Source organism: Salmo trutta, chromosome 1 (assembly GCF_901001165.1).
Source record: "Salmo trutta chromosome 1, fSalTru1.1, whole genome shotgun sequence".
Lineage (NCBI taxonomy): Eukaryota > Metazoa > Chordata > Actinopteri > Salmoniformes > Salmonidae > Salmo > Salmo trutta.
This window is the reverse complement of record NC_042957.1, coordinates 25,214,742-25,242,387: the sequence shown is the minus strand read 5'-3', so window position 1 is coordinate 25,242,387 and position 27,646 is coordinate 25,214,742. Positions and strand designations below refer to the sequence as shown.

The 27,646-nt window shown below is 42.6% G+C and overlaps 1 protein-coding gene across 2 annotated transcripts in view; it reads right to left on the bottom strand.

The window, feature by feature from the left end:
* Window positions 1-2,359: 2,359 nt before the first annotated feature.
* Window positions 2,360-27,646, bottom strand: part of LOC115192101 (protein cornichon homolog 3-like) — a 46,205-nt gene continuing 20,918 nt past the window's right edge. For both annotated transcript variants that reach the window (XM_029750235.1, XM_029750244.1), the window contains 3 exons: window positions 10,682-10,794; window positions 5,999-6,142; window positions 2,360-2,953 (listed from right to left, as the gene is read on the bottom strand). In XM_029750235.1, coding sequence (XP_029606095.1) covers window positions 2,926-2,953; window positions 5,999-6,142; window positions 10,682-10,794 — 285 coding nt within the window. In that variant the 3' untranslated portion in view covers window positions 2,360-2,925. The remainder of the gene's footprint in view (window positions 2,954-5,998; window positions 6,143-10,681; window positions 10,795-27,646) is intronic.

The following is a 27,646-nucleotide window of genomic DNA, read 5'->3' as shown; positions in this document are numbered from 1 at the left end:
GTGTAGATATTGTTCATTTTTTATGGAATATCTACAGAGGCGTACATGGGCCCATTATCAGCAACCAACACTCCTGTGTTCCAATGGCACGGTGTGTTAGCTAATCCAAGTTGATCATTTTAAAAGGGTAATTGATCATTTGAAAACCCTTTTGCAATTATGTTAGCACAGCTGAAAACGGTTGTCCTGGTTAAAGAAGCAATAAAACTGTCCTTCTTTTGACGAGTTGAGTATCTGGAGCGTCAGCATTTGTGGGTTCGATTACAGACTCAAAATGGCCAGAAACAAAGGACTTTCTTCTGAAACTCGTCAGTCTATTCTTGCTCTGAGAATTCAAGGCTATTCCATGTGAGAAATTACCAAGAAACTGAAGATCTTGTACAACGCTGTGTACTACTCCCTTCACAGACCTGTGCAAACTGGCTCTAACCAGAATAGAAAGAGGAGTGGGAGGCCCCGGTGCACAACTGAGCAAGAGGACAAGTACATTAGAGGTTTGAGAAACAGACACCTGACAAGTCCTCAACTGGCAGCTTCATTAAATAGTACCCGCAAAACACCAGTCTCAACATCAAGAGCGAAGAGGCGACTCCGGGATGCTGCACAGAAAAAGCCATATCTCAGACTGGCCAATAAAAAGAAAAGATTAAGATGGGCAAAAGAACACAGACACTGGACAGAGATATGGCTTTTTCTTTGCAACTCTGCCTAGAAGGCCAGCATCTCGGAATCACCTCTTCACTGTTGACGTTGAGACTGGTGTTTTGTGGGTACTATCTAATGAATATTTTTACTATTTTCTACATTGTAGAATAATAGTGAAGAAATCAAAACTATAACATATGGAATTATGCAGTAACCATAAAAGCTTTCAACAAATCAAAATATATTTTCTATTTTAGATTCTTCAAAGTAGCCACCCTTTGCCTTGATGACAGCTTTGCACACTCTTGGCATTCTCTCAACCAGCTTCACCTGGAGTTCCCACATATGCTGAGCACCTGTTGGCTGCTTTTCCTTCATTCTGCGGTCCAACTCATCCAAAACCATCTTAATTGGGTTGAGGTGGGGTGATTGTGGAACCCAGGTCATCTGATGTAGCCCTCCATCACTCTCCTTCTTGGTCAAATAGCCCTTACACAGCCTGAAGGTGTGTTGGGTCATTGTCCTGTTGAAAAGTAAATGATAGTCCCACTAAGCGCAAACCAGATGGGATTGCGTATTGCTGCAGAATGCTATGGCAGTACAATTTTAGATTTTTTTTAAATGTATGAAATGAAATGTATGAAATGTATGCATTCACTACTGTAAGTCGCTCTGGATATGAGCGTCTGCTAAATGACTAAAATGTGATGTAAATGTAGCCATGCTAGTTAAGTGTGCCTTGAATTCTAAACAACTCATGTTTATTTGTTTACCTGGTGTCACCAGCAAAGCACCCACACACCATCACACCTCCTCCTACATGCTTCACGGTGGGAACCACACACGCACAAATCATCCGTTCACCTACTCTGCGTCTCTCAAAGACACGACGGTTGGAACCAAAAATATCAAATTTGGGCTCATCAGACCAAATCACAGATTTCCACTGGTCTAATGTCCATTGCTCATGTTTCTTTGTCCCAAGCAAGTCTCTTTTCTTATTGGTGTCCTTTAGTAGTGGTTTCTTTGCAGCAAATCAATCATGAAGGCCTCATTCACGCAGTCTCCTCTGAACAGTTGATGCTGAGATGTGTCTGTTACTTGAACTCTGTGAAGCATTTATTTGGCCTGCAATCTGAGGCTGGTAACTCTAATGAACTTATCCTCTGCAGCAGAGGTAACTCTGGGTCTTCCTTTCCTGTGGCAGTCCTCGTTGGAGCCAGTTTCATCATAGCACTTGATGGTTTTTGCGACTGCACTTGAAGAAACTTTCAAAGTTATTGAAATGTTCCATATTGACTGACCTTAGTAATGATGGACTGTCGTTTCACTTTTCTTATTTGAGCTGTTCTTGCCATAATATGGTCTTGGTCTTTTACCAAATAGGGCTGTCTTCTGTATACCACCCCTACCTTGTCACAACACAATTGATTGTCTCAAATGCATTAAGAAGGAAATAAATTCCACAAATACATTTTTAACAAGGCACACCTGTTAATTGAAATGCATTCCAGATGACTACCTCATGAAGCTGGTTGAGAGAATGTCAAGAGTGTGCAAATTTGTCATCAAGGCAAAGGGTAGCTACTTTGATGAACACTTTTGTGGTTACTACATGATTCCATATGTGTTATTTCATAGTTTTGATGTCTTCACTGTTATTCTACAATGTAGAACATTGTAAAAATAAAGAAAAACCCTTGAATGAGTAGGTGTGTCCCAACTTTTGACTGGAACTGTATAAATATTAACCCCCCCAAAAATACATATTATCCCCCGAAAATATATGAGGGATTGGAAATGACGCAGACAATTACATTGATTGAAGCCACAATCTATCTGCAATATTAAAGCTGATCCACTCCCTAAAAACGAGAAAAAAAACCACTACTATGTCCTACTATGGTAGTGGTGGTGCTACTGAACCTCTCCAGGACAGGCTGTGAGTACAAACATTGGCCAGGCAGTGACAGACAAAAGTAGATATGGTGGTCGCTGTGACTCATCATGGGCTGTTGACCTACAGAGTACTGTAAACAGTACTGTAAGGTCTCGTTACATGAGGAGACGATCGGGACTGGTGCTGAAACCCTTCCTTTCCCCCCAGACCAGACCAGCACAGCCCAGACTCAACAACTGTCCTTCTTCTCATGAAACAGAAAAGCTGTGACAAAAAGTGCTCTTTTTTGCTCCCAAGTTGTTGTTTGCGCTAGCTAAATCATATTCCAGAAATCAGTCTCTGATATCCGGAGGATGGCTCAAATACAGAGAGTTCTGCTGTTATGAGGTTACCAAGGAGTAGACCATACTGGAAGACAAGAGAGGAAAAAAACACAAGAATCCAAATCAATGACTGAGACTATATGATTAGCCCAAACAGTAAAACCAACAACAATTACAAACAACATTGACAAAAACTATTCGATTATAAACTGGTCCACTGGAATTAATACGCATTCAAGAAAGGAGCATTCAAGCGTTGTGTTAAAGTGTTTAAGAAACGTCTGATAAATCCATGCTTGGTTTAGTAGTGGTTGATGTGTTCAGGCTGGGTGCCTGGGTGGCTGCCAGATTCACTGAGACTTTGTTTGTGTTTGTTTATTTGAAGTTGCAATTAAAATAGCCCTTTAATGTTGTGCATATGGGCTTTTCAAGTAGAAAGGATACACATTTTGCCTATTTAAAACACAAGCCACTAAATAAGCAAGAAATATATGTCAGGCTGCGGTAAAGTTCTGCTTGAGTAATCTTATCGATAAATCAAACTTAAATATGAAATATTTATTTGAAGAACTGGGCTCGAAATAAGAGCTAGGGCTACTGTATGTCCTAGCACACACAACACTGCTCATGAAATATACAATCTGATAGTTTATTCAAATGAGGACAGTTTTGTTCTTCACAAACCATGATTCATGTGAGCATAACAACATTTTGTGAACTGGTCAGACAAGTGTAGGTTTCCAAGATGCCAACACTTAACGTTTGTTCTTAGCATCAGGTAAACGAATAAACATCTTCGAAAATAAGATTGCCTCCTAGCTAACTCTGCTACAAAAGCACATTTAGTGCTTAAACTAAGCATGATCACCTAGCTACTCCAAAATGGAGACATTTGCATGAATCCTGCTATCTTCTGGCATGTGAGGCACTAATCCCTGCTGCGGTGAAGCCTGAGCTCTCTTGTCGGTCTGGGTTATCAATATCCATGTTTCCTAATGTAATGGAGGCACAATAAGTATGGTGGCCTGGAGGTGTCTTACACCCAGTGTTAGGAGAACCGGAGGCAGATTAGGCAGATGATGTCTCTCTACCAGCCCCAGGTTTAATCACCCCTCAGAGCTGTAGCTAGATGAATTAGTAGCCTTAGCCCAAAGCTACTTCTCCTCACCACGGCGTCTACTTATTGTATCTCATCACAGGATCACTGTTCCTAATCTACTGTACAAACATCTCCATTATTACTCAGCTGTTAGGTGAAAAAAGACTGGTTTAGTCCCCTGGTCATGTGATGAACACCAAACCTAGTCTCCAAACAGTGCGACAGCAAGCTGAACAACAGCTGAGGAGATGTGTGGAACAGACACTCTCTAGCTATTGGATCTCCCACTTACGGGTACTGTTAAACACCTTCAGTGTAACAAGCCCTGTACTTGGAATGTTGTCAAGAGTTACTATAACTGCACTAATATACTATTGCCTTAGATATTACATTACAGTATGAGATGTGAATTAGATCACATTTCATCTCCAGACTGTTCATCGTGGTAGAGGGGACAGACATGCTACGTATGTCCTTGCTGTCAGCTTGTCATCTGTCTGAATGTCATTGAGGTTGTTTTAATTCACCCAGTAGTTTGGCTTCCACAGGCGAATACAGCATATTCCTCACTGAGCTAATAAACTTGTATATTGAGCTCGGCTTCCTTATCAAAGCCACATTGTCATTTCTAGTTCCATTATATTTAAACGGATGTTGGGCTAATGAGCCGAGGCAAACCTGGCCATTGTAATTGAGAGGGTTATGCCTCCAGTCAATCTTTGATTTCCCATCAATCTGTGAGTGGGAGAGCATTATGCAGCTGATGCTCGATAGTTTCAGGCAGTGAGTGTGTGTACAGTATGAATGTGTGTGTGTGTGTGTGTGTGTGTGTGTGTGTGTGTGTGTGAGTGAGTGTGTGCCTCTGCATTTGTTTGTAAGTGTGTATGTATGTAAGGAAAGGTTTAGAGATCATGCCAAAGACAAGTGGAGATGTGAGTGAGAGTGGGTAGGCTTTGGAGCAGTATTACAGTAATAGACAAAGAGGGAAGCATTCATATACAGTAACGTAACATAACATCCCTAGCAGTGATTAAACATTAGGAAAGATCACACATCTCATCAAGGTTAAACAATGGAGGACTCCATATTATTATATTGCTATGTTAAATTCCATATCGGACTCCACTAGAGTGACCGCCTCCCCTGTGACAAACACCAGTAGGTCAGGGGGGCGGGAGTAATGTAGGTCAGAGGTTAGGGGTTAAAGATGATCTCCCTCAAGAGGCCCATTCTCCAGGCAAGGTTGTGCATCAGTGTTACAGTATCGCTGAGGGGGGAGAAAGAGAGAGAGAAAGAGTGTGTGCAGGGGTCAGTGGGTCAGTGAGGGGGTCAGAATCACAAGGTGACAAACCCACTGAAGAGAGACTCACTAGTAGAAGGCCAGCGGAGCACCACATGGCAGGTCAGGTCCAGTACACGCTACAGCCGAGGGAAAGAGAGTCAAATGACCACATTCACCACTTCCGACTGGTCAATTACAAATTCACTCTGGTGAGATGTTACTACTACCAGGAGCTGTAGGGTCAATTCAATTTAGATTTAGTCAATATAAGTGATTGTTTAAAACGTTTTAGTTCAGGAATTGAAAATGTCCCAACCATAACCTGAATTGGCTAAACTGAAAATACAATTTACCCCTGCCCTTAGGGCTGCAGGGTCAATACATTGTGTCTGGAGGATATACTATGTAATGTACTGCATGGCTATGTAAACATCAACAAGAACTGACACAGTGAAAAAAAGAGCAGGTATCTAGGAGGCTCACTGCTGGCTGCATGACATACTGAAAGGACATAATGTCCTTGTGAATTCAGATGCTGGTTTAGGCACAGTAGAAATCTACACTTGGGATCTTTAAACTTTAAACAGCCAATACAGCATGTATATATATACATGTCTGAAAAGCATGTAACAGCCCTGAAAAGGAGTAACAACTATACTGTAGTTAGTCACTTTGAGGTGAAAGATGATTGTTGTCTGCATCTTAACACCTTACCAAAAAACACAGTGGAAAGTGCATTCGTCACTCACCAGTAGAGATAGTAGAAGAAGGAGAGGACGAAGAAGGACATCTTGCACCAGGCCTCTTTTTGGCAGAACTTGAGCGTGTCTCCGTTCATGACCGAGGCTGGGTCGTAGAGGAGCTCCTTAGTGTCTGTGGGGCTGTGGAAGTACCTACCGAATAGGGACACGACACACGAGGGGTAGTTGACCCGTAGAGACGGAGGGGACGATGAAAGGAAGAATGGAGAGATGGAGGATGAGTAGGGGGGACACCCTCTTTACATGAAACATCTGACTGTTCATGATTAGTATGATTAAGTTGTGCATGACTACAGGTAGTAGTAGTAATTGTAATGCATGGTTTATGAACATAGGTCCATGTATTTACGCATGTTAATAGATACATGAACACATGGTTTATAGTGATTTACCAATAATTTGCTAATGGGTAACAAACTATTCAATAATGGTTTATAAGTCATTTGTACTATAGACAGACTTAAATAAATGATGACGGTTTTTAAAATCCATGTGGAACAAGATTGCTACAGTATAAATGAGAATGGGTGTGAGAATGTGTTTTCAGTCAGCTTAATGTACCTGGTAAAATAAAGGTTAGTCAATAATAAATAATCCAGAACCACAACCATTCTGCCCATACCATTAACACATCTGTACCATTAACACATCTGTACCATTAACACATCTGTACCTCTCCCATTGGGGGGAGGGGGGCTGTCTGTAACCTCAGCTCCACTAGCTCTCACACTACCTGAAGAAGAGAGAGGTACAGGCATAGAGAGAGGGACCCAGGTGGAGGTTGATAGAGACGGTGAGGGGGAAATGGTGGGGGCATAGTGGGGACAGGGGGGCAGTTGTCTATGTCTGTGTCTGCTACCAGGGTGAGTTCAGTCTCAACACAGAGAGACAGAGGGATCCCTTCTACTGTAGCAGTGCTCTTCCAGTGGACCCAGCTGCATTACCCTCCAGGTAGCATAGACTGGAGATGGCTGCACTGGGGGTTTGGGGGGGGGGGTGGACCAGCTCAGTCTGACTAGCGAGGTGCTATGCTGGGCACTAAGAGCCACAGGCATTAGGCACTTTTGGGAAAGCGTAATGGTCCTCTTATGATGAGGCTATATGGAATTGGCCTTAAACTGAGACATTTTTCACAGAAATGTAGCCACCGCTTTTCATCTGCAGGTACAGTACCCAAATCCAGATAGCTGATGTTCTGAAAGAGCTGCAAAATCTGGACCCCTACAAATCCCCTGGGCTAGACAATCTGGACCCTCTCTTTCTAAAATTATCCGCCGCAATTGTTGCAACCCCTATTACTAGCCTGTTCAACCACTATTTCGTATCATCTGAGATCCCCAAAGATTGGAAAGCTACCGCGGTAATCCCCCACTTCAAAGGGGGAGACACTATAGACCCAAACTGCTACAGATCTATATCTATTCTACCCTGCCTTTCTAAGGTCTTCGAAAGCCAAGTGAACAAACAGATCACCGACCATTTCGAATCCCACCGTACTTTCTCCGCTATGCAATCTGGTTTCCAAGCTGGTTATGGGTGCACCTCAGCCACGCTCAAGGTCCTAAACGATATCATAACCGCCATCGATAAAAGACAATACTGTGCAGCCGTATTCATCGACCTGGACAAGGCTTTCGACTCTGTCAATCACCGCATTCTTATTGGCAGACTGGTTTCTCAAATGACTGCCTCGTCTGGTTCACCAACTACTTCTCAGACAGAGTTCAGTGTGTCAAATCGGAGGGCTTGTTGTCCGGACCTCTGGCAGTCTCTATGGGGGTGCCACAGGGTTCAATTCTCGGGCTGACTCTTTTCTCTGTATACATCAATGATGTCGCTCTTGCTGCTGGTGATTCTCTGATCCACCTCTACGCAGACGACACCATTCTGTATATTTCTGGCCCTTCTTTGGACACTGTGTTAACTAACCTCCAGATGAGCTTCAATGCCATACAACTCTCCTTCTGTGGCCTCCAACTGCTCTTAAATGCAAGTAAAACTAAATGCATGCTCTTCAACAGATCGCTGCCCGCACCTGCCCGCCCGTCCAGCATCACTACTCTGGATGGTTCTGACTTCAGTTGTGGACAACTACAAATACCAAGGTGCCTGGTTAGACTGTAAACTCTCCTTCCAGACTCACATTAAGCATCTCCAATCCAAAATTAAATCTAGAATTGGCTTCCCATTTCACAACAAAGCATGCTTCACTCATGCTGCCAAACATACCCTCGTAAAACGGACTATTCTACCGATCCTTGACTTTGGCGATGTCATTTGCAAAATAGCCTCCAACACTCTACTCAGCAAATTGGATGCAGTTTATCACAGTGCCATTTGTTTTGTCACCAAAGCCCCATATACTACCCACCACTGCGACCTGTATGCTCTCGTTGGCTGGCCCTCGCTTCGTATTCGTCGCCAAACCCACTGGCTCCAGGTCATCTATAAGTCTTTGCTAGGTAAAGCCCCGCCTTATCTCAGCTCACTGGTCACCATAGCAGCACCCACCCATATGTAACGGCCGTCGGGAGAGAGAGTAGACCAAGGCGGAGCGGAGTTAGTGTTCATCATAGTTATTTAATTAACGTAAGAACACGATACAAAAACCAAGAAAACCGACAGCCAAAACAATCCTGTCAGGTGCGAAATGAAACAGAAACAATTACCCACAAAACCCCAATGGAAAAACAGCCACTTTTGTGTGACTCCCAATCAGCAACAGCCAACAACAGCTGTGCCTGATTGGAATCCACACGGCCAAAATCAATGAAACAGACAACATAGAAAATGAACATAGAACGCCCACCCAATGTAACACCCTGGCCTAACCAAAAGAAAGAACAAAAACCCCTCTCTATGGCCAGGGCGTTACAGTACCCCCCCCAAGGTGCGGACTCCGACCGCAAAACCTGACTCCGAAGGGGAAGGTCCGGGTGGGCCTTCTTACGGCGGCGGCTCAGGTGCGGGACGTGGCCTCCGCTCCACCCTCGGCATCGCCCACTTAGGTAGCACCCCTGGCCGTGCCGGAGGACTGGTTGGCGACCTTTGTTGCGCCCGGCTGGCGGGCGGCGATGGGCTCTGGCAGCTCCGGACTGGCGGGCGGCTCTGGACTGGCGGGCGGCTCTGGCGGCTCCGGACTGGCGAGACCCACTGGAGGCCTGGTCCGTTGAGCAGGCACAGGACTGACCAGGATGGGGAGACCCACTGGAGGCCTGGTCCTAGGAGGAGGCACAGGACGGACCAGGATGGGGAGACCCACTGGAGGCCTGGTCCGTGGAGGCGGCACAGGAGAGACCAGGATGGCCTAACCAAAATAAAGAACAAAAACCCCTCTCTATGGCCAGGGCGTTACACCATAGCACGCGCTCCAGCAGGTATATTTCACTGGTCACCCCCAAAGCCAATTCCTACTTTGGCCGCCTTTCCTTCCAGTTCTCTGCTGCCAATGACTGGAACAAATTGCCTCCCTAATCTTACCTCATTTGCACACACTGTATATAGACTTGTATATTGTGTTATTGACTGTATGTTTGTTTATTCCATGTGTAACTCTGTGTTGTTGTTTGTGTCGCACTGCTTTGCTTTATCTTGGCCAGGTCGCAGTTGTAAATAAGATCTTGTTCTCAACTGGCCTACCTGGTTAAATAAAGGTGAAATAAAAAATACAAATAATAAACAGTATGTGTCTGCTTTACACAGGTAGTGATGCTCCGTTCCACTGTGTTGCTGCTGCTCAACCTAAGTCTACAAATGTCCCCTGTTGATGTGGCTGTGTGTCACTGAGCCCCTGCTGCATGTGGGGGCTGATAAAGGAGGAGGGGGACGAGCTGAAGACATTAGGCATCAGCTGTACTCACTGGGAAGGAAATCAGACGGACAGATCTATAGCTGCTGTTCGTCTCCCACCCCATATCTCCACCTCTCTTCCGTTCACTCTTTTCTCCCTCTCTCTCTCTCTCTCTCTCTCTCTCTCTCTCCTCTCTCTCTCTCTCTCTCTCTCTCCCTCCCTCTCTCTCTCCCCTCCATCTCTCCCCCTCCATCTCTCCCTGTCTCCTCTCAGCTGTGCAGAGAGAACAGCATCTGTAGCCACTGGGCATCTGGCAGTCTGCAATTAATGAGTCAGAGAGCACTGCTGCGTAACTTCAACCGGCTGAGCAAAACAATCACAGAGTTCTGCAAGTGATTCACATCAAATAACGAAACAAGAACAAGCCAAAAGAAAAGAGAATATAACGTGTTAATGGGAGGGAGCCGTGACAGGTGACCCATTTTCAGGGTGTGATATCAGATAATCATAACCAAAGTCATAATTACAATTTCAACTTATTGAAGTGTTCAATTCATTAAAAAAATACAATCTTTTTCTTTATTGCGGTAACTTTTTAAAAGCTCTAAAGGATTTCTAACAAAAACGCAAGGTATTGAAAGACTGTTTGTCCCTTTGTTGCGCAGAGACAAAACAATCTGTTCATATTTACAATGACTGCAGACTCCACTAAACTCTAGTTTGTCAGTCAAATTTATGTCAATGTTTTATGTTGGCCTTTGTCTATGAATGTCTCAGGAATATTTCAATATCAGTGCTTATCTTCTGGGCACCACACTGAATTCATGATATCTTACAAATGAGAGAAAGGCAAAGTAGGCCGGTCCAGCTTCGATAGTTACCTCCATGTGTTGTAGAAGAGGAGGGGGATGTTGAGGCCTACTGTCAGCCACTCCTGGGCACACAGGAACATGATACAGAACAGCCCATGGATAGAGTATTCTGGAAGCACCAACTGGCAGGGAGAGAAGGAGGGCGTGAGGGAGGGAGAGAGAGAGAGAGGGAGAGCCCGAGAGAAAGGGTGGGAGAAGAGGGGGATCGAAAGACAAATGCTCTTGAGAGAGGTCATTTTACATCTTCTCATTCACAGATTATTCATCACCATTTGACATTAAACATACATAATAATCCATTATAGACAAGGGGTCATCGTTACGGTAACCTTACGTGCTAGCCAGGCTTCTACAGCTGTTGAAAGACACTATCTCTACGGCAATCATAGAAAGCTTGAGACAATTACACGCAAGGCTTCATGATGTCATGGAGCAACTGGCTAGCATGGATAAGGACTTATGTCAATACATTGGCAAATATCCTAAACTAACTGTTATTGTGCCATGTCATGTGTCTAAGCATTACTGTACCTAGGTTTTATCAAATGTAATCAAAGTTGCAAGATGTGACACAGCAACCTTATCATCAGGGTTTTGAAACCTTCAACATAAGCTACATAATTTATTGCTCAGTAAGACCAAATGTTGTATTTTAGATAGCAGAGAAGATTAGTGAGTGTGGTTAAACACAAGATGGCAAACCTCCATCAGTCACATTAATGAATCCAGCAGCAGCAGCAGATAGTCATTAGAGCAGAGCTCCAAACATGGTTAGAGTCTGGCAAAGAGTGAGCACCGATATTACAGCTGCACCACATACAGCATCTCGCTCCCCAAAGAGCCAGCTCCAAGCCTCATCTTTCATGTGGTGAAATTAACGCTGTGTGAAATTAAGATTTTGGAAGCAGCTCGGAGCCTTCCCAAAGAAAGTTGCAAGTCAAAAATGAAAGCTGTGGTTTAAATTGCGTCTGCTCTGAAGAGATTTAAAGAACTTTGTGGATATGATCACGACATGAATCAAATGCGCTAGTCATAAAAGTATCCCATTGAATATATTGGCCCTTAATGGTGGAAGACTTACAATATCCATATGTTAATACAACACGATTAGTGGTAGTATTCATGTGTGCATTCAACCTGAAATTCAATGCGATGGCCACCCCAGAGCTGATAAAACAATGTCTTGAGTCCTGAATACTCACGGCGTATGTCCTGTTTCCAGCTCTGTGTCTGTGTGAACCCACAGAAAGGGTTTTTAGGTTATTATGTTTGACTCATACAGAAGGTTTCATCCTAGGCTGAGGCGGTGGGACAAAAGTTACCACAAAAAGCAGCTCAACAATACCAGGATTTGTGCTACTTAGCAGCACAGATGTAAGCTGTTAAAAACCATTCATAAAGAAAAAAAGCTTCAGAGAAGCAGGAGAGAAGCACAGGCCAAGTTAAACTACAGTTGAAGTCGGAAGTTTACATACACTTAGGTTAAAGTCATTAAAACTCATTTTTCAACCACTCCACAAATTTCTTGTTAACAAATTATAGTTTTGGCAAGTTGGTTAGGATATCTACTTTGTGCAAGACACAAGTAATTTTTTCAAACAGTTGTTTACATACAGATTATTTTACTTATAACTCACAATTCCAGTGGGTCAGAAGTTTACATACACTAAGTTGACTGTGCCTTTAAACAGCTTGGAAAATTCCAGAAAATTATATTGTGACTTTAGAAGCTTCTGATAGAATAATTGATTTCATTTGAGTCAATTGGAGGTGTTCCTGTGGATGTATTTCAAGGCCTACCTTCAAACTCAGTGCCTCTTGACATCATGGGAAAATCAAAAGAAACCAGCCAAGACCCTTGAAAAAAATTGTAGACCTCCACAAGTCTGGTTCATCCTTGGGAGCAATTTCCAAACACCAGAAGGTACCACGTTCATCTGTACAAACAACAGTACGCAAGTATAAACACCATGGGACCACGTAGCCGTCATACCGCTCAGGAAGAAGACGCGGTCTGTCTCCTAGAGATGAACGTACTTTGGTGCAAAAAGTGCAAATCAATCCCAGAAAAAATGGTATTGGACCTTGTGAAGATGCTGGAGGAAACAGGTACAAAAGTATCTATATCCACAGTAAAACGAGTCTTGTATCGACATAACCTGAAAGGCTGCTCAGAGAAATGTCCTCTGGTCTGATGAAACAAAAATATTACTTTTTGGCCATAATGATCATCGTTACGTTTGGAGGAAAAAGGGGGAGGCTTGCAAGCCGAAGAACACCATCCCAACCGTGAAGCACGGGGGTGGCAGCATCATGTTGTGGGGGTGCTTTGCTGCTGGAGGGACTGGTGCACTTCACAAAATCATGTTGGGGGGAAAATTATGTGGATATATTGAAGCAACATCTCAAGACATCAGTCAGGAAGTTAACGCTTGGTCGTAAATGGGTCTTCCAAATGGACAATGACCCCAAGTATACTTCCAAAGTTGTGGCAAAATGGCTTAAGGACAACGAAGTCAAGGTATTGGAGTGGCCATCACAAAGCCCTGACCTCAATCCTATAGAAAATTTGTGGGCAGAACTGAAAAGGTGTGTGCGAGCAAGGAGGCCTACAAACCTGACTCAGTTACACCAGCTCTGTCAGGAGGAATGGGCCAAAATTCACCCAACTTATTGTGGGAAGCTTGTGGAAGGCTACCCAACACGTTTGACCCAAGTTAAACAATTTAAAGGCAATGCTACCAAATACTAATTGAGTGAATGTAAACTTCTGACCCACTGGGAATGTGATGAAAGAAATAAAAGCTGAAATTAATCATTCTCTCTACTATTATTCTGACATTTCACATTCTTAAAATAAAGTGGTGATCCTAACTGACCTAAGACATGGAATTTTTACTAGGATTAAATGTCAGGTATTGTGAAAAACTGAGTTTAAATGTATTTGGCTAAGGTGTATGTAAACTTCCGACTTCAACTGTATCTATGCTTAATGCTATTCCGAAGCCCTTCATGTATATTTAACACACTACAGGCATATCTGGAGCCCTGTCTGAAACACCTGGACTACATTCTTCACAGCACTACATACTTCCTAATAACATAAAAATACATTGGAGCACAGTGGATGATGGAGAAACTGCTCCTCAAACAGAACTATATATACACACACACACACACGCTGCCACGCTGCCACGCTCATTAAAACACAAATAATCACGCTAACCTTTTCATTACCCCCGCTAATTCTCAGCCCCCATCCATCAAGTCCCTACCCTCGCTGTCACTGGCTAAACTCCTGCTGAACGCAGACAAACATTATGAACCACTCCCATGCTAATGTACCAGGCATAACGTAACTTAACCTACAACACAAAATACATTATAAGCACATAAAACATGAGTAGTAGTCATCACATCAACCACGACTAAAACAGTGAGATTATATAAGACAAAGGGTTTGGTCGCAAGGCAGAGGCACACAGAGCAACAAAGCTACATGATACTGTAGTCCTACAGTAACAACGCGGGGAGAGTAACAAAACTGATTAACTGTATATGTATTTATTAGGGATCCCCATTAGCTGTTGCCAAGGCAGCAGCTACTCTTTGTGGGTCCAAACACATTAAGGCACTTATGTTACTTATAAAACAAAATATAAAACAGTACATCATATAACATTATTACACCACTACATATCTACAATACAAAATATATAATACCACCATACAACAATATTACAATGTTATAATGCTTTTGCTGTTCGTTATGCCAACTCATCTTGTTGGCTGATGAAAAGTAAATGTGGACAGTTTTTCCAATATCTTCAATATGCACCTCGGAATTGGATAAGGGACGCTCGCAGTTGCGTCCCCGATGTGTCTGTCTTCACTTGTAGCCTGTGAGAAAGACCAGTTCCCATGATGGAGCCGCAGCACTCAGGGAGAAGGGCACAACGGTTACTGGCCGCAAAAGGCATGGATTTGTTTAGGATGCATTATGGCCACACAAAGGGGATGCTGCTGTGAAATTCTAGGCATTACCAAGTGCTGGTCAAATTGTGAATGTGACTGATGTAGTGTGCACAGCCTGCACAAAAAATAAAGCAGAGCTCATGCCTTTCAAGCGACTTTTGTCAAACCATCATTAGAGTCGCATCACGCAGCCTTATAAATGTATTAAAAATCAAAAGATGTAGCCCAATGTTTGTAGAACAACTAATGTTACATTAATAACTCTAAATTATGCATATAGGAATACCCATTTCTTTGTTAACCGCTCAAAACAGAATAGCTGCATGTGTCCACTCCCGCAAATCCTTTGGAGAAAATATCCTTTCTATTTTGTTTAGCTTTGTTCAATTGTATTCTTCATACTATAAAATAATATAAAATAATGCCACGGAATTATATGCAAATCTTGTCTGCTAAATGAACTAGTGTAGCCCACAGCCATATGGCATAGCCAGATCAGGACCTAACATAAGGATGTATAAGGATAAGGATATGCTATTCTGTTCTTCTGAAATAGACTACATTTTCTTCATATCATGCTTCTTTAGACCTGTCTAAAATAAATGATGGATTTATTGTGTAGTTGTAGGCTATATTACATGGATGTAATGTGAAGATGTAGGCTATATTACATGGATGTAATGTGAAGATGTAGGCTATATTACATGGATTTATTGTGAAGATGTAGGCTATATTACATGGATTTATTGTGAAGATGTAGGCTATATTACATGGATTTATTGTGAAGGTGTAGGCTATATTACATGGATTTATTGTGTAGATGTAGGCTATATTACATGGATTTATTGTGAAGATGTAGGCTATATTACATGGATTTATTGTGAAGATATAGGCTATATTACATGGATTTATTGTGAAGATGTAAGCTATATTACATGGATTTATTGTGAAGATGTAAGCTATATTACATGGATTTATTGTGAAGATGTAGGCTATATTACATGGGTTTATTGTGAAGATGTAGGCTATATTACATGGATTTATTGTGAAGATGTAGGCTATATTACATGGATTTATTGTGAAGATGTAGGCTATATTACATGGATTTATTGTGAAGATGTAGACTATATTACATGGATGTAATGTGAAGATGTAGGCCATATTAGAAGGATTTACTGTGTAGGTGTAGGCTATATTACATGGATTTATTGTGTAGGTGTAGGCTATATTACATGGATTTATTGTGAAGATGTAGGCTATATTACATGGATTTATTGTGTAGGTGTTGTCACGTCCTGGCCAGTATATAAGGTTAATTGTTTTGTAGTTTGGTCAGGGCGTGGCAGGGGTATTTGTTTTATGTGGTTCAGGGTGGTGTGTTTGTTCAACGGGGGTTTGATTTAGTATTTCCGGGGTTTTGGGTTGATGTTCTATGTTTATGTATTTCTATGTGTAGTCTGGTGAGTGTGTTTCTATGTTGTGCTGATTGGGGTTGGGACTCTCAGTTGAAGGCAGGTGTTGTCTATCTGCCTTTGATTGAGAGTCCCATATATTAGGGTGTGTTTGTGTTTGTTATTCGTGGGTGATTGTTCTGTGTTGAGCTTAGGCTTTGCCAGACTGTTTGTTGTCGTTCGTTCGTTCGTTTCTCGTGTTTGTTATTTTTGTACGTTCATTGTTTGAAGTTAATAAATCATCAAAATGAGCATACACGTACCTGCTGCGTTTTGGTCCTCTTTCACCGACGACAACCGTGACAGGTGTAGGCTATATTACATGGATTTATTGTGAAGATGTAGGCTATATTACATGGATTTATTGTGTAGGTGTAGGCTATATTACATGGATTTATTGTGTAGGTGTAGGCTATATTACATGGATTTATTAGACTTTTTAACATGTAGATGTTCCAAGATCAGCACCTGTGGAAGCCAGGTGCCATAAATGTGTTTATGTTAATTAACGGTCAATTACTGTGAGACCGGCTGACAGAATGTTGTGACAGCCACAGGCCTAGTAACAGCCCTAGTAACAGGCAATTGAAATATGGCAAGTAGGATTGGCAATATCGTCCTCTATTACCTTCAGTAATTTTCCATCCAGGTTGTCAGACCCTGGTGGCTTGTCATTGTTGATAGACAACAATCATTTTTTTCACTTCTTCGCACTCACTTTACGGAATTCAAAACTACTATGCTTGTCTTTCATAATTTGGTCAGATATACTTAGATGTGTAGTGTCAGCATTTGTTGCTGGCATACAGCATCATGCATAAGTTTGCTAATCTTGCCAATGAAAAAATTATTAAAGTAGTTCACAATATCACTTGGTTTTGTGATGAATGAGCCATCTGATTCAATGAATGATAGAGCCGAGTTTGCCTCTTTGTTTCATAGAATAGTTTCTTCTTTTTATTTGCAGTACGTTTGCCAATCGGTTGTGCTGCCCAGACTTATTTGCCATACCTTTTCCCTCATCCCTCTCAACAAAACACAATTTAAATTCCTCACCAATCCAAGGGGATTTAACATTTTTTACAGTTATTTTCTTAATGGGTGCATGCTTATTAGTACCTGGAATAGTGCAGCGTCTGGTTTCTCCTCATTACACACCACATACCAGCAAATATTCTTTACATCATCAACATAAGAATCACTACAAAACTTCTTATACACTATATTAGGCCCAGCCTTTGGAACTTTGGTTTTCCTAGATATGGCTACTATATTGTGATCACTACAGTACATCCTATGGATTTGGATACTGCTTTAAAGCAAATTTCTTTCTGCAGCATTGGTAAAGATGTGATAAATACATGTTGATGATTTAATTCCTGTGCTGTTTGTAACTACCCTGATACCCTGAACCAGGTTGCAGGCACTAGTTACAGTTTGAAGCTTTTTCTTGTGTGGGCAGCTTGATGAAAGCCAGTCAATATAGAAATCACCCGGAAAATATGTCACACATGCGAAGGAAAGTTGATTTTGTGCATCTTGTCTTTGGTGTCATAAACAATCCTCCTGCCTGTGCCTGGTAAAGATATGGGGGGGGGGGGGGCAGTCATGACCTCCTCCTTCAGACTATTTGGCTGAACGCCCAGAGTTTGTTCTCTAAGTTAAGATAGGCGATGGTGCCAGACACATGTCGGAACCAACCGTATGAACTATGCCTATGTAATGTGTTCAGACTATTTGGCTGAACGCCCAGAGTTTGTTCTCTAAGTTAAGATAGGCGATGGTGCCAGACACATGTCGGAACCAACCATATGAACTATGCCTATGTAACGTGTTTGTAACCAGTATATAAGGGAACTAAACGGGACTGCCCCGTGGGAGCTCCTGACAGACGTTCACTATGGTGCATCAAGTTAGTTGGAACCTCTCCAGCATGCTGACAATAAACAATGATTAATTTAGGATTGACTTCGAGTGTCCCTGTGTAAGAATTTCCACGACACATTATCCAGATATTGATTGTTAGCACTTGGTGGTCTATATCAGCTTCCCACCAGAATGGGCTTTAGGTGAGGTAGATGAACCTGTAGCCATATTACTTTAACAGTATTTAACATGAGATCCTCTCTAAGCTTTAAAGGAATGCGGTTCTGAATATAGAGGGTATAGGGTTGATCCAGCTCTGTGGAGCTCGGGGCTCATCTGGGACGAGCGAGGCTAGGATCAGGGCTCTGTCTCTGGGCGATGAGCCCTGAAGGGTTCCTCCCTCCCTGTCTTCCACATCTGACCACCCCGGGGCACAGACACATTCTGATGTCTCCTCGACTCCACTCCTCGACGAGAAGTCAACTTGTAGCTAACTGTAAGAAGTAAGAACTAACTGAGGCCGTTTGTGCATCTCTCTCTCTCCTGATCTTTACTTCAAAAAGGAGAGGAACCCCAGAAGGTGACACATACACACCAGCAACACCTATTACATGTCTGCTGCAGAGCTTCTGCAAGGTTTTCTTTCTTCCAAAGATCACTCTTTACATTTACACATACACCTCACACTACATATTATTTTTAATTCCATCTCATTCATTCTAATGCAATACAAACACCCACATTTCCCTCTAACATGCCAAGCCAATATTCCAATAACAGCTAGGGCCTGCACTGCTGCAAGCCAGAGGCAATCCACTCCACAGCCCCAGACAGTGGCGAAGCAGTGTTTAACCTGTTGGCCAATTCGAGCTGATGTCTGCGAGGGCCCCATTCAGCCACAGTTCAAGAGGCCAGAGTCCTTTTCAAGTGTGACTTTTGAGGCGCCCCCCTGGGAGGGAGGGAGAGCAGAGCAACACGGGGAGGCAGGCTCTCTACAGCATACAGTTAATGAGAGAGGGCTGCTGCTGCTGCTGCTGCTGCTGTGGACCGACTGCTGCTACTCTACTCCACTCAGGCGATCTACAGAGCTAGCACCCACTCTCCTCTACTCCACTCTCATCCTCTTCTCCCTCTCCTTGACAGTCCTTCACTCATTCTCTGCTTGCTGATGGTGGAGTTATTAGGCTGTGGAGTTTTCTTCATGCCACTCGATGGCGGGTCGCTTGCAACAGCCAATTAACACCACTTAACGGTGATTATACATCCCTCAACAGGACAAGGGCCCCTTATGATGTAGCCTTCAGTACGCTCCCAGTACAACGGAACCAGAGGATCATACGGTCCAAAAATACGTTTTAGACAGACTAAGAAGTTTCATTTTCAGAGATCATACCCCTTCTGCTCCTAAAATCCTGCCTGGGTTTTAACTGCTATCATAGCTGAGAGACAAAGGCTAAAAACAGACAAAACATGAAAAGGAAGAAACAGGGTTTACTAACTGAGGCCAAAGACCAAACCCAGCAAACTCATCTCGTGTCAAGGGCCATGACAGCGCCAGGTCCTATATTCACTATTCATATTCATAATTATACAGTAGCAGTATGTTCATTATGGAATGAATACATTAAATTCCTCCAGGTAACTTGATGTAGAAAAGGGGTTGAAACTAACTAAAGGTCATCTGGTAACAGATATACAATCATGTATTAAATATTGTTCTTCCTAGCTCCTTTGTGTTCATGACTAACCTGGATATAGCTCTCATTTAAGCAGCAGAACGTGTCCTCCGCTGTCGCCAGAGATCAAAAGAGCTCCTACTCTCCAATTACTGTCTCTCCCCTTACAACAGCAACGATAATTAAGTGCGGCAAATAATTATACATATTTTCTCTTTAAAAGATACGTATTCCTCTGAGACCTGGTAGCAGATGAATCCACAGTACATTTAGTTCGTCAAATTTTGCGGGTAGATGAAAAGTTGGCCACAAAGGCTAGACTGGAACGCCTCTGTAGGACATTAGTGTACACGTCCATACACGTCAAATCAAATCAAAGTTTATTGGTCACCTACACAGTTTAGCAGATGTTATAGCGAGTGCACAAAATGCTTATGTTACTAGCTCCTAAGACTGCAGTAAAATGTCAAACAGGTACACAAATAATACCTTTAAAAAAACAAAAAACAGAAAGCGTAACAAGAAATCAAAACATTTCTAAACAAATCCAATAACAACCCAAATAACAGTGTAACAGTAATCCAAATGCAATCTATACGTATCTACACTGGAAGAATTTACACCAGATATACTAGGAATGGTATGTACAGCAGTAGATATACTAGAGTGAACTATGCCAAGAATCCAATACATAAATAAATATGCGGTATGTATAAACAGCCTAACTAAAATGCAATGTACAGTAGTAGAAATATTAGAATGAGCTATGTCAAGAATAAATACACAGCACAAAACCTCATGGCAAAATTTATAAAATTGCAAGAAATTAGCCCGGTATATAAATAATATACAGTATATGTATGTGAATGGTGTGTATAGACATTATGGACAGTATGTGAATAGGAAAAGAGTGAATAGCAGTAGTTAAATAGGATGAGCCTTGACTAGAATATAGTATAGTGAACAAAAATATAAACTTGAAATGTAAAGTGTTGGTCCCATGTTTCATGAACTGAAATAAAAGATCCCAGAAATGTTCCATACGCACAAAAAGCTTATTTCTCTCAAATGTTGTGCAAAAATGTGTTTACATCCCTGTTAGTGAGCATTTCTTATTTGCCAAGATAACCCATCCACCTGACAAGTGTGGCATATCAAGAAGCTGATCAAACAGCATGATCATTACACAGGTGCACCTTGTGCTGAGGACATTAAAAGGCCACTCTAAGATGTGTTTTGTCACACAACACAATGCCACAGATGTCTCAAGTTTTGAGGTAGCATGCAATTGGCATGCCGACTGCAGGAATGTCCACCAGAGCTGTTGCCAGATAATTGAATGTTCATTTCTCTACCATAAGTTGCCTCCAACGTTGTTTTAGAGAATTTGGCAACAGGTCCGGCCTCACAACCGTAGACCACGTGTATGGCGTTGTGTGGGCGAGCGGTTTGCTGATGTCAACGTTGTGATCAGAGTGCCCCGTGGTGGCAGTGGAGTTATGGTATGGGTAGGCATAAGCTACAGACAATGAACACAATTGCATTTTATCGATGGCAATTTGAATGCACAGAGATACTATGACGAGATTTTGAGGCACATTTCCGTGCCATTCATCTGCTGCCATAGCCCCATATTTCAGCATGATAATGTTGCAAGGATCTGTACACAATTCCTGGAAGCTGAAAATGCCCCAGTTCTTCCATGACCTGCATACTCACCAGACGTCACACATTTAGTATGTTTGGGAAGCTCTGGATCGATGTGTACTAATCGATGTGAAACTTCGCACAGCCATTGAAGAGGAGTGGGACAACATTCCTCAGGCCACAATCAACAGCCTGATCAAGTCTATGTGAAGGAGATGTGTCGCGCTGCATGAGGCAAATGGTGGTCACACCAGATTCGGACTGGTTTTCTGATCCACGCCCCTATCTTTTTTTTTAAGGTATCTGTGACCAACAGATTAATATCTGGATTCCCAGTCATGTGAAATCCATAGATTAGGGCGTAATTAATTTATTTAATTGACTGATTCCCTTATATGAACTGTAACGCAGTAAAATCTTTGAAATTGTTGCATGTTGCATTTATCTTTTTGTTCAGTATATATATAAAGTGGTAAAACAGTATGTTAACATTATTAAAGTGAGCAGTGTTCAATGACTATGTACATAGGGCAGCAGTCTCTAAGGTGCAGGGTAGAGTACTGGGTGGAGGCAGGCTAGTGGTGACTGTTTAACAGCCTGATGGCCTGGAGATAGAAGCTGTTTATCAGTCTCTCAGTCCCAGCTTTGATGCAGAGGTCATTGATGATCTTCTTGGCCTTCCTGTGACACCGGGTGCTGTAGATGTCCTGGAGGGCAGGCAGTGTGCCCTCGATGATGCGCTGGGCTGGCCGCACCACTTTCTCGAGAGCCCTGCGGTTGCGAATCTTACAATTGCCGTACCAGGCGGTGATACAGCCCAACAGGATGCTCTCAATCTGTAGAAGTTCATGAGAGTCTTAGGGGCCAAGACAAATTTCTTCACATACATACATTTCCAACTGATTTCACAGAAATGTATATTTTCATTATAAAGATACAGAGTTGCCACTGCTTTGATAGTCCATCATACAGTAACTCCAAAGTCTTGTCTGAATTATTTTTTCAACTCAGCACCTCTGATATTTTACATGCTTGAAGATAGAGTAAATCAGGAAAACCTGTTTCTAATCAGGTTAAACATTGTCCATGTTCTGAAGATCAAAGTCTGCTGACCACTCTTGTTTTACAGTACGAAATGTCTTGGGTTTAGAATTCTATTGCAATCCACTTTGGTGAAAGCCATGACCACTATACCCCAGAGTAATAGGAATGAAACAGAATCAAAACTCTGTGTCTATATAGCATGAGCTAGCATGACTTCAGATGACACTTGACAATTAAGTAGACCACTGGTATCTCTGCAATATTCTGCTACTAGACCTTTCATCCTGAGTATCCAGGGATATATCAACACTCCGAAGTGCAAATGTCTAGGCAGTATGCTGCTGCTAGCCCCTTTGGTCTAGTGTCCAGGGACAAAGCAGAAATATGCAGGGACCTGCTCTGCTCCTCCCACCTCTTCTGAAAGAGTCATGGGATCATGAACTAAGCTCAGACATGCCTTACTCACTCTTATAGCCTACTAAGAGAGGTAGAACAAGATACAATGACGTAAAAAGTAAGGGCAAAGTGTAGACTGATAATGTGTAGACTGATAATGTGTAGCTTGACAATGTGCAGACTGACAATGTGTAGACTATACTAGAGGATCATATTGATCAAGACACTGGTTGGAACAGAGGTGTAATGCCCATAGGGGGCACAGGGGCACGTGCCCCCTCAGATGTGTCCTGCGAAAAAACAAGATATATATATATATATATATATTTGTTGTTGTTGTTGTTTCTCTGTAATACTACGTGCTTCTACACCTGCATTGCTTGCTGTTTGGGGTTTTAGGCTGGGTTTCTGTACAGCACTTTGAGATATCAGCTGATCTAAGAAGGGCTATATAAATACATTTGATTTGATTTGATTTACTAGCCACCTAGTAGTAATTTTATGAAGTTGGCTTTAACTAGCCCAGATAGGGCAAGAGTTGCTTTCCAAAGAGATATCCGGGATTGTAACATACTCTGTTTCACGGAAACATGGCTAGCTGGGGACATGCTGCCAGAGTCTATACGGCCAATGGGATTTTCAGTGCATCATGCCGACAGGAATAAACATCTCTCCGGTAAGAAGAATGGCGGGGGTGTATGTTTCGAGATCAATTTGGTGTAATTTTAACAACATACAGGAACTCAAGTCTTTTTGTTCACCGGACCTAGAATTCCTCACAATCAAATATCTCCCAAGAGAACTCTCCTCGGTTATCGTCACAGCCGTGTATATCCTCTCGCAAGCGGTTACCAAGACGATCATCAAAGAACTTTACTGGACTTTATACAAACTGGAAACCATATATCCTGAGGCTGTATTTATTGTAGCTGGGGATTTTAACAAAGCTAAAAGCACGTATCACCGCATTTAATCATGGCAAGGCGAGAACATCCTTGCTTCATGGCCTGAGCTACAGGCAGCTAGATTTGGGTATGTCATTTCAGGTGAAAATTGAAAAAAATGCGCCCTGCTCATTCAAATCATGCACAGAGAAATGACAGTGAGATGAGCACTGATTTTATGCAGTTCACAATATCTGCCAAAGTGAGTTAATGTGCTCAACAGTCTGAACCGATGATTTGGGGGATTTCCAGTACAACTGTCTCGCTCTGTCTAACTATGTCTGTGGCTGTCTATCAGTACAGCATACTGTAGCATATATGCAGCCCGAGGTCCTCCACCAAAAATATTTTTCATGCATTTTTTATAGTAACTCAAATTGGGCAAATATGTTAATATACTGTATATATATGAAGGAGATGATCGTGGACTAGAGGAAAAGGAGGGCAGAGCACGCCCCCATTCTCATCAACGGGGCGGTAATGGAGCAGGTTGAGAGCTTCAAGTTTCTTGGTGTCCACATCTCCAACAAACTGTCATGGTCCAAACACACCAAGACAGTCGTGAAGAGGGCACGACAAAGCCTATTCCCCCTCAGGAGACTGAAAATATTTGGCATGGGTCCTCAGATCCTAAAAAAGTTCTACAGCTGCAACACTCCAGCCACCCTAGTCATAGACTGTTCTCTCTGCTACCGCACGGCAAGCGGTACCGGAGCGCGAATTCCAGGTCCAAAAGGCTCCTTAACAGCTTCTACCCCCAAGCCATAAGACTCCTGAACAGCTAACCAAATGGCTACACGGACTATTTGCATTGACCCCCCCCCCATTTTTAAGCTGTTGCTACTCTCTGTTTATTATCTATGCATAGTCACTTTACCTCTACCTACATGTACATATTACCCCAATTACCACGACTAACCTGTGCCCCCGTATTGACCTTACCGGTACCCCGTGTATATAGCCTCATACTGTTATTTTATTGTTGCTCTTTAATTATTTGTTATTTTTCTATTTTCTTATTTTTTTCATTTACATTTTTATTTATTCATTGTTTAACACTTATTTTTTCTTAAAACTGCATTGTTGGTTAAGGGCTTGTAAGTAAGCATTTCACTGTAAGGTCTACACCTGTATTTGGCGCAGGGCGGCAGGTAGGCTAGAGGTTAGAGCGTTGGGCCAGTAACTGAAAGTTTGTTTAGGATCTGTGGAATGTCACTCCTGAACTCAGAGCGATATGTGCCACGTTGTCATTGGTCTGCACATTGAGTCGGGGGCAGGATACTTGTTATTTGGCCATTGGCCAAGTTGTACTGCAAGGACTTCTGATTGGTCAACCCCAGGCTAGGGTGGGGGGTTATAAATGACATCCTGTTCCTTTGTTCGAGGGGGAAAAGCTGAGGACAGGGAAGACTGAACATCTGACTCCCAGCACAACATCTTGATTTGTCCTCTCGGAATAAACCTATTTTTCTCCCCCTGATTTGCTTTGGAGTTTGTGTTATTGAAGAATAACATAAATTGCCAACAGCAGTTAACTAAATGTTCCCCGGTAGGCCGTCATTGTAAATAAGAATTTGTTCTTGAATGACTTACCTAGTTAAATAAAGGTTACATTTTTTTTTGACAAATACAACTTGATGTGTTACAGTGAGAATGAATATGCATCCCACTATCCAACCATATAGAAGGTGAGGAGAAAACCAGCAACAGTTTGGACATCATACACTTGAAATAACACATATAAGGTCCCAGTGTGACAAGAAAGCCCTGAATCACAATAAGTATAGCCCCAGGTCCTCAGTGCAGTGTACCATGTCGTACTTCCTGCTCCACATCAACAGTCCTTACAGGAGCTTCATCAAACTAGCAGCTCCTCTGTAGCTATATCATCTGACTACGCCACACGCCACTTGTGTCTGTACCCTGGTAAACATCTTCTTTCCCATCTAGCAGCACTCATCTCATCTGTCAAGCCAAACCCGCCCTGCCTCCCCATTCCTCTACTAACTGAAAATCCTATGGGGAGGGCGGAAACCTTTGTACTGAAACATCAAAAGTAGCTCCTTGTTTGAAGAATAAACACACAGCGCTACGGCAACCACCGGGGACTGTTCTGTGCTCCTCCGCTCGCTGGGCACTGATTGGCTGTGAGGGAGATTCACCATGACACTCACATTGGAGAAGAAATACAAAACAAGGCTTCTTCATCCAGGAGGTTTTGTGCGACCAGGACATGAACCTTACTCCATTAGGGAGGAGAAGAGGACTGAACAAGGGATAAGAAGCAGAGACAGAGGTGTAATGGTAAGTGCTGGAGAAGTCTTCCTGCCGGGGACGTTTTTATTCTTCAACAGCCTGAGCATCAAAGCAGAGGAGCAGAGTAGCACTAAAGCAGCGGCCCAATCAAAATACTGGAGTCTACAGGAACAACTCCTGCATAAGTTACCCAAATCAATGAATAACTTGGATAATGACTTGGAGAAATAATAAATGGAAACATGAATGAATCAATGCAAGATTCAATGTGCAGTATTAAATTAATTATTAGATAAATGCAAACCTCATTCTACCTTTATATTTTACATCCACTGGGTTGCAAGAATACCGCACCAACACCTATGTTCAGTACTCCTCAAATCCCGGTGCCATTTCCAATTCCCAACACAATGCGCTGGCATAATTATTATTCATTTCAATTTCTTAACGGGGGCTGTGAATCGCCAGGTGAGTGTTTTTTCCCTTTCTGCCACTGCCTGGGATCAGAGCTCCAGTTCTTTTGCATAAGCTCTGATTATTCTGGCTGGGGAGAAGTATGCAATTTCACGCACCTGGGCGAGGGACAGAGGGAGGGTGTTGAGGAAACACTCAGTCCTATTCCTTATCAGTGCTGAGCTCACAAGGATTTGTTTGTTCTGTCAGTATGCTACATTTCCATGCAGGATTTGAGGAAGAGTTTTTTAAATTTTATTTACTTCTTTTTACATCTCCTACTGTAGTGTAATAATATGGCTCTGGGAACTGGGGTGACCTGTTAGAAACGCAAGAGGACTAAGGTAGAGTCAAGTAAGAGAGGTCTAGTATTAACAGTTCAAAATCCATTTTCAATATCCCGTGAAGACAGATCCACAAACACAGCTATCTACCAAGACTTTCTAATGGTAATCCATGGTAATCCTCTCCTCCTGGGTTGTGTCATAGATTTACATGAATATTTCATCATCATATCTGTGTGCAACATACAGTACAACCGTTCTCCGTTAATAGCACAAACTGCAACATGCAGACACACACAAAGAGTGCTTCTTTGACTAGTAATGGCACAACCTATCACTTTCTACCCCATTACATTAGGAAACAGCATGAGAAGAGAAGTGCAAACAGCTTGATGTGCTAAAATTGTGGTCACATAGTAGGACAGATTAGAAGGATTACACTCCTTATCACTTTATAACCCCTTACACTGGGAAACAGCATTCGAGGTGTTCTGAGAACTCTCCATGAGCTGAACTGTGCTTAGGAGTAAAACAGTAGGTCAACATGACACTCCCCATCCATTTGCCAAAGAACCTGTTGAAGTGTTGTGAGAAGTCTAGTTTGCTGTGTTAAATAGTCTGTGGTAGCGCAGCCTGAAGGACTGGAGGCTGTCTGTTCAGTCTGTGGTAGCGCAGCCTGAAGGACTGGAGGCTGTCTGTTCAGTCTGTGGTAGCGCAGCCTGAAGGACTGGAGGCTGTCTGTTCAGTCTGTGGTAGCGCAGCCTGAAGGACTGAAGGCTGTCTGTTCAGTCTGTGGTAGCGCAGCCTGAAGGACTGGAGGCTGTCTGTTCAGTCTGTGGTAGCGCAGCCTGAAGGACTGGAGGCTGTCTGTTCAGTCTGTGGTAGCGCAGCCTGAAGGACTGGAGGCTTTCTGTTCAGTCTGTGGTAGCGCAGCCTGAAGGACTGGAGGCTGTCTGTTCAGTCTGTGGTAGCGCAGCCTGAA